This window comes from Vigna radiata, chromosome 2, assembly GCF_000741045.1.
Source record: "Vigna radiata var. radiata cultivar VC1973A chromosome 2, Vradiata_ver6, whole genome shotgun sequence".
Classification (NCBI taxonomy): Eukaryota; Viridiplantae; Streptophyta; class Magnoliopsida; order Fabales; family Fabaceae; genus Vigna; species Vigna radiata.
In genome coordinates this window covers 18,130,310-18,138,232 of record NC_028352.1, presented here as the reverse complement: position 1 = coordinate 18,138,232, position 7,923 = coordinate 18,130,310, and the positions used below count along the sequence as shown (strand labels likewise).

Here is a 7,923-nt window from a genome sequence, read left to right as displayed (position 1 = left end):
AAGTTTTGTATGGTGTATGCTTCCTTATGAGTGCAATTTTCAGGGCGATAATTCTTTTGTGAAAGGATGAATGTAAGATCTGGAAAAATAAGAGTTTTAAAAATAAAGTAGTTTTAATATAATCATTTTCATTGAGATACAATATTTATTTACACATGTTTTATGATAGCAATTGAATTGTTTACTCTTTTAATATATTTTGACTTCAACGTGAATTGAAAAAATAAAAAAGGAGAATTTTATGACTATAAGTAAAATTTACTTATCATAATAAATTGATGACAATTTTATAATAAAACTAAAAGGTATTATGACATATTTTAATAAACTTATTATAATAATAGGTGAAACGATGATATATTTATAATAGGTTTAATAGTCAATTTTGTCCCGAGTTTCGTTAACAAATCTCAATTTAGTTCCTCGTTTTAAAAGTGATTGAAATAGATCCTTACTTTATAAAATAATATCTCTTATTGCCAAATCATCAAGCCCTTAACACTATTTATTTTTGTTTGACGAAAGGAACTAATTTGACTAAAAATTTTAAAAAATGATAGACTAATTTGAGATTTGTGAATGAAACTGGAGACAAAATTGGATATTAAACCTTTATAATAAAAGTAATAGATAAAAGACGACTTATCATTAAACGAGATGTCATAAACGCGGTAGCAAAATTGAAATATGATAAAAAATCATAAGACGTGCAACCCCTCTTCTCTTCCTGAAACTTCATTCTTATCCTGAAGTATCTCTTTTCATTTTTCACGCACCTCTCTTATCTCCGTCCTCTCACATTTTTCGCTTTTCATTTTCTAGACTTCTTTTAACAGTAGCATTAATCTTTATTCTCTCTATTTCTTGATGATTTCGCATTCATATATCATAGAATCACATCTTCGTTTTTGTCTTGCGAGTTTTCTCCAACTCTAAACATCATCCTCTGCTAGGGTTTCGCATTCATCTTTATTCTCCATGATTTCCTTCCTATTTTCACCTCACATTTTCCATCGATTAAAACACATTTTCTCCCTTCGTTCCTCATTTATAAGGTTCAATCTCGCTTTTCAACCGATTAATCGGTTCACCTAGGGTTTCCTTCCCTTTCTATTGCTGCAGTTTGTGGCAAGAGTGTTACGAAACCTCCATCGAGTGAATCAGTTTCTCCGAAGGCAAGAGCGTGTTGCCTGCTTCCTCTGATGAGAGCTTCCGGGTCACGAGCCAATCGAAGAGGATGGACAAAACCCGTGGCTTAATCCTTGGAGGTTCTCGGAGAAGCCCGAAACCGACAAAATTGGTGCCAAAGCATAAAAGGAGCAAGGTTCCCACTCTCGACTCTGTTGCCTTAACTTTAGGTTCCGCTTCTCTCGCTTCTTGCTGAGTCAATAACCTTTTGATAGTGTTTGATTATTTTATTTGCTGTGAAGTTTGCAGCTTGTTCAATTGCTGTAAAGAAGTACATCGATCAAAGTACAACTATCCTCCATGTGCAGGGAGTGGTAAGAGAAATAGTTAATCATATGCGCCAAGAATGAAATTTATTAAAAATAATTGGCATTTCAACATAGCGTAGCTTAAATGAGAAAATGTTAAAAGCCGAGAGATAATATTTTATCGGATTGAAAATGAATCCTGATATGAATAGCAGAGAAAAAATTGGAAAAATATGAGAAGTTGCTAAAACTGCAATATTGAATCAATGTCACAAGCGCTTAAAAGCTTCAACAAACATGCTAGGGAACTCGTTACTCGTCTTCAGAAGATTGATGGTGATAACTATCCTGAAGTATTTCTTACCTTTTCTACTTTGGCTAAAATTTTATTGTGAATAAATATCATGGATTACTGAGTAATATTACGCACATGGTTTCTTCATTGCAGACCTTGAACCGCATGTTTATCATCAATGCAGGTTCTGGATTCAGAATGTGGAACACCGTAAAATCATTCCTTGATCCTAAGGCCACGGCAAAATTCAATGTGAGCATATATAAACAGTACCCTAAATCTACTTGTTTGGTTAGAAAAATATAATAATGTCCCTCAAACATAAATTTTCAGGTTCTTGGCAACAAGTTTGACACCAAATTGCTAGAAATAATTGATGCAAGGTGAGTCCATGAATAGGTGGAATATCACAGCATTTGGTTTACCTTGTTTCACATGTACTTTTTATCTCTTTGATTGATTCCTTTGCCTTGGTTGTCCTCCTTGAAGTCTTTCTATAGAACTGGCGAAAGGTTATTGAAAAGGAAAATCTTCTTACATGTAGATCTATGTTTGCGTCGGTGTGCCTCTGCTGCAGCCAATGATAACAAGTCCTACGACCTGTTCTCTATGGCCAATCATGATTCTGAATTGGATCATCTCAGAGACTATAAAGGTACTAGTTTATTATTATTTGCTTGGAGTTTTAAGTAGAAATTAGCAAAACCATTTTATAACCTTTGTTCATGCTCTTATCCTTTTATCTGAGATAGGATTCATTCTCATTTCTTGAACTTTTCCCCCCTTTTAGGAAATAATTATTGTCTCTTGTTCTGTTTTTTCTATTAAGTTGCGGATATTGATAGGCCTCCATTATTGAGGCATATGACATTTGGAAAGGGGCAGGAAATAGAAGGTTAACGCAATCTGACATGATGAAGAGGACATGATAGTAAATAAATGGATTATTTATGTTAAAACCTGGAGCATAACTGAATGCCGAGATGACAAGGAATAATGTGAGGTGGAAAATCTGTTGGGGAGAATGAGAATTTGAAAGGGAATAATATATTGCGTAGTGGACATGAATTGAGAGGAAAAAGGGGGATGGGCCCTATCTAGAGGTTCTGCGCATGTACATTAGTCTAGATTAATCTTCTATATTCTAACAGTTTCTTTTCTTGAATCATAAGAAGCTATTCTCCATTGTTTTGTAGTTTAGTTTCTATCAGTAAGAAATATCATTTGCCTTATTATTGAGCTTTGCAAACTTACTATAAGGATTTAACATTTACGATCTCATCTCATCAAACCCTTCATTAATTTCTTTTTGTCTTCATATGGTAGGAAATTATTCCTTTAATTCAAAAGAAAATTGAGCATCAGAGTTGGGGTTGCTGAAGAAAAAGCTGCAGTTCTAAATGCAGCATTGACTGTAAAAGATATACTTCTAAAATCAGGGATTAAAGATAAACTTGATGACTCAGATCAAAGAACCCCTGGATGGAAATTCAATTTCTGGGAAATGAAGGTATTTAAACTTGAATAGATATTCTGGGACGACCAAATAATGTGCATTGCTTCAGCACATGCTGCAGGGTCTTATCTTGTTTTCAGTATCTGATTTTATTTATATCATCTGCGTCTCTTTATATTTTTCAGGGAGTTCCTCTTAGAATTGAAATTGGTCCTCGTGATGTGGCTAGTGGAAGTGTGGTAATATCAAGGAGAGATATCCCTGGGAAGCAAAGAAAAGTGTTTGGAATCTCTATGGAACCTTCGAATTTGGAGGCTTATGTTAAAGACAAGTTAGATGGGATACATTCGTCCCTTTTGGAAAGAGCAATTGCATTGCGAGACAGGTTCTTTCCTTCAATTCTACTTTGGCTTGTGACTCCTATACATAACTTTTCTAACATACTTTTGAGTTCTTCAAAATAGACACTTTAATTTTTAATTTTAGTCGCATTAGTCATTTATTTCCTGAATATAAGAACAGTATTGGTAGTATAACTGCTTAATCTTGGGCTCTGTCAAAACAGTTTGGTACTTTGCCTGCTTAATTTCTTTGGAGAAAATTTTGTGCATTGATTGACTTCAATAACAAATACGTGGTTTGAGTCTGGTAGGGTTCCGTTCTAAGTTCAAATCTGACCTGTATATGGATATTTGCACCGTGAATTACTGGACTGAGCAAACCAAGTCCCTGACTAGAACTTCATTAAAAACTGTCTCTAATGCTTTGGTGGTGACAAAAACTATTGCTACCAATTGGAATGAGGGTTTCCTGTAGTAAGGTTTTATTAAAATGCGATTAAACACAATGCTTTCTTGCTTTTCCCTAAGTTCTTAAGCTTCACTTTTTATTTTACATGTTATGCTCATTCAATTGCAAATATGTTCCGGGCTTCACTGGTAGGCAGGCAAATTGACATGCACAGTTTCTTTCTCGCAGTAATATCGTCCAAACATATAGAGATGGAGGCTGAGTTAATGCAAGCAAGTATCACAGTCAAATTGAAAGCCTAGGTACTTAACAAATAGGACCAAATTTGATACTAAGCATCGCGATCACAAGTCAGTATATAAAGGAGTCGAGGTACTCGCACAAGAAGGAACTGACATGAATATTAAGGTACGTGAGAAGAATAATTTCTTGTAGGTTGTTCTATACCAAGTTGGATGATTATTGACTTAATAAGTACTTGGACAGTGACTGGTGTGAAAACATTAATGCCCGAAAGGGTACAACAAACTGTTTTCTTCATGAGAAACAAAACATTCACCTAGTTTTCAAAGAAACCGCCTATTATGGCGTTGTCAACCTCCCAAGTCGAGTACGTTAGATTAATACTATGGTAGACAAGTGCACTCCACTTAGCGCAACAAGCAAAAACGCTAAGCGGAAGATGATAATTTACACATACTAAATGATATAGTCACATTTTGCTGATATTACGTATTAGCCTTAGATGTTATGCCAAGGATAAAGGTACTTAAGAACATTTTTATACTTAATTATTAATTATTTAATTTAAAATTTTTTAAGAGATAAAATTATTTATTAATTATTAAATATAAATGATTATATTATTTAAAATATTTTAAAAGATAAAATGGTTTCTTAATTATTTAATTAAAAGATTTATTTCATTTTAAATATATTTTAAGAGATAGATTAGTTTATTAATAATTTGATTAAAATAATTCTATCATTTAAAAGATTTTCTAGGAGATGTGAATGTTTAGTAATTATTTAGTTTTGTGTTTTGTAATTAGATTATCATGTATTATTTAAAAATAGTTAAGCTTATCGTCTCTCTCTATACATACATATATATATATATATATATATATATATATATATATATATATATATATATAGACATTATCTTTATATTTTTATTATTTGTTAGGATTTGATTAATGATTAAATAAAATAATAATGCAAATTATATGGATATCAAACGTAATAATTAATGGCTCCTTCATTCAATCTTAAAAAATAAATCATAATAATTAACGTGTTTAGAACTATATTTCAAAAATTGAATTATTTTTAATCGTAAAGATTCCCTCTCTAATTCTAGCCTTCTCATTATGATCTTTATAATTAATCTATTTTTACCGTAGATTTACAAATAACAATTAATGTCATCAAGATTACAAACTGAATATTTAAAATTACATTTCCAAAATTAAATTATCTCTAATAGTAAAGATTTTCCTCTTCAATTAATGGTGTAACAGATTCACAAATAATAGTAAATGATATCAAGGTAAGGTGTACTGAATATTTAGGAATTAGATTTTAAAGATTAAAATATTTTTAATCCGTAATATTTCCCTTATCATTAAATACATATTTACAAGTAATCAATTTTAATGTAGATTTAGAAATAATAATTAATGGTATCAAGATTAAGGAAACTAAATATTTAGAATTAAATTTTCAAAATTAAATTATCTTTTGTAATAAATTTCTTTCTTTTAACACTTACTTTAATTAAATTATATATCATCTTTATAAATAGTGTTAAGATCAGATTACAAATTACTCATTTCTTAAAATTTTCTTCCACTGTTGCTAAAATTTTCTTCCACTGTCTCTAAAAGGATTCTCTGCCTTCAACATTTTCTTTCTTTGTTAATTTCTTAATCACATTTGGTTGTGAAGCATGTCTGAGAATATACACAGAATGGTAACAAGAGGAATGACCATTGATTCCAATTACGTAGTAGATGTTGATGAAAATGGAATGACAAATGGAATGACACAAAACTATGGACTTCAGCATCAATCTAGTCACTCTCACAATTTCATTTGGAGCAATTATTTGGATTTGGTTTGGTATCCATATCTTCCAATCTCATATATACAAGGTAAAATGTCTGCTTTTCTTTTTCTACTTCTTATGATTTTTTTTTTCTTAAGTATTCATGTATACCAACATTATTCTACCAGTTTTGATTGAAAGAGTCCTGTAATTTTATGTTCTTTTCTTTAAATTCTTTATTTGGTCTTTTAACGGTTGATATTTTTTACAGTTCCACTTCCCAGTACTAATGTAAGCTCATTAGAAGAGAATATAAGAATGGGTCCCCGAAGAAGAAGAAGACATCACCGTAGATTTCTCGATCAGCAATATCGTGCGCAAGACATCAGAGGTCACTCGAATTTTCATTCTTACGGAACTGCTTCACCGTATAGAGTTCCAGAAACAACAAATCATTCAAGAAGTTCTTCAATGCCCATACAAAATGCACCTAATAGAGACAACATGCATAATCTTCATCCTCCCGCATTTCGTGTAATATGTCATTCTTTTAACTTTTAAAAATTCTTAGTCCTTAAAAGACTACTTTCTTAATCACGTATTATTCTATTTTCTTGTGCAGGAATTTCCTTCGTATATGCTCATGGACACTGATGACATGTCAAACGAGACACTTTATATTGTGCAAGAGTTTTCTTCATTAGGTGACCCTTATAGTGATATGCGTTTGGACATTGATGGCATGTCATATGAGGCAAGTATACTATATATGTATAGGCTGATGTTCTTTTTTTTCTATGCATACTAAAATCTTAGTGATTATGAAAAACTTTAAATTGCTAACGGTTTAACGGTTTGAAATTGGATAATAGGAACTTCTTGAGTTAAGTGAATGGATAAATGATAATTCGGAAAGGGGTTTGTCAGAAGACATTATTACAAGATATATGCAGACAAAAAGTTATCTATTACAAGAGAACTTGGAGAATCAGGAATATGAAATTTGCATAATATGTCAGGTATGAAATATAACATGTATATATTTTATAAGGTATTAGTTTATTTGTCTTTATGTATTAGATTGAGGTTATTCATTAAATTTTGATATATTAAAAATATGTTTTACTTTTTCTCATATTAATTGGAATGTCTTTTATGATTTTCCAGGATGAATATAAAAATAAAGAGGAGATTGGAATTCTTCAATGCGGACATGAATATCATGCAGAGTGTGTAAAGAGATGGTTACATGAGAAAAATGTTTGTCCCATGTGCAAATCAACAGGATTGATTATTGAATAGATACAAAAAATTAAAACTACATAATTCATTATTTTAGTGAATTCATATTTTTTTTTTAGATTGTTTATTATTTTCGTGAACAATTACATTTATCAGGTTATATTGTTGTTTAAATGTTAACCTTGAAAAGTTACATTCTTAATATTTTATTTCTTGACTAGTTTTTGCTTTTCTTGTTGTCTCAATATATCATACATTAAATGGTATTAATGTGATTGCGTTTTATAAATAAAATTATAATCAAATTAGTTGACAAGAAACTGAAAGTCATTATTAATAATTTTCATTAAGAAAATAGTTTCTTAAAAATCTTATAAAATCTATTAATTTTTCTTTTAATAGTTGGAATTAGAATTATATGGGGTTTATGAAACTTCAAATATTTAGTTTTCGACAGTGGTAATAATAAATTATAACATAATATTTCATTAACAATATTAGTTTAAACAAACAATTATTTTTAAATAATTCTTTTTAAAATTATATTGATTGAAATATATAGATCAAGGTATACCAGTACAAGGGTATTATTATCTCGTTTTAATTGCTATTCAATATGTTAATTATACATCCAAGTACAAGGGTATTATTATCTCGTTTTAATTGCTATTCAATATGTTAATTATACATCCAA

The 7,923-nt window shown here is 30.5% G+C and overlaps 1 protein-coding gene across 19 annotated transcripts; it reads left to right on the top strand.

The window, feature by feature from the left end:
- Window positions 1–717: 717 nt before the first annotated feature.
- LOC106756060 (E3 ubiquitin-protein ligase RNF165-like) lies at window positions 718–7,354 on the top strand. 19 transcript variants are annotated; one of them, XM_022778734.1, is made up of 14 exons: window positions 735–1,324; window positions 1,431–1,502; window positions 1,652–1,772; window positions 1,885–1,983; window positions 2,065–2,114; window positions 2,276–2,386; window positions 3,058–3,241; window positions 3,373–3,572; window positions 4,166–4,345; window positions 5,888–6,093; window positions 6,259–6,521; window positions 6,610–6,741; window positions 6,860–7,006; window positions 7,155–7,354. In XM_022778734.1, the coding sequence occupies exons 10-14, from the start codon at window positions 5,889–5,891 to the stop codon at window positions 7,287–7,289; spliced, it is 882 nt and encodes a 293-aa protein (XP_022634455.1). In that variant the 5' UTR covers window positions 735–1,324; window positions 1,431–1,502; window positions 1,652–1,772; window positions 1,885–1,983; window positions 2,065–2,114; window positions 2,276–2,386; window positions 3,058–3,241; window positions 3,373–3,572; window positions 4,166–4,345; window position 5,888; the 3' UTR covers window positions 7,290–7,354. The 19 variants fall into 19 exon arrangements, 16 of the variants coding, with proteins under 16 accessions (XP_022634455.1, XP_014493797.1, XP_014493795.1 ...); XM_014638311.2 differs by lacking the exon at window positions 1,652–1,772 and having other exon boundaries at window positions 1,438–1,502; window positions 1,916–1,983; XM_014638309.2 differs by lacking the exon at window positions 1,652–1,772 and having other exon boundaries at window positions 1,438–1,502.
- Window positions 7,355–7,923: the final 569 nt, after the last annotated feature.

What these genes read in the sequence shown, in the direction of transcription:
- LOC106756060 (XM_014638311.2), top strand. Translation starts at nt 5,889, where the DNA reads ATGTCTGAGAATATACACAGAATGGTAACAAGAGGAATGACCATTGAT. An exon ending in TTGATGGCATGTCATATGAG is followed by an intron (nt 6,742 to 6,859) that starts GCAAGTATACTA and finishes ATTGGATAATAG; the next exon opens with GAACTTCTTGAGTTAAGTGA. An exon ending in AAATTTGCATAATATGTCAG is followed by an intron (nt 7,007 to 7,154) that starts GTATGAAATATA and finishes ATGATTTTCCAG; the next exon opens with GATGAATATAAAAATAAAGA.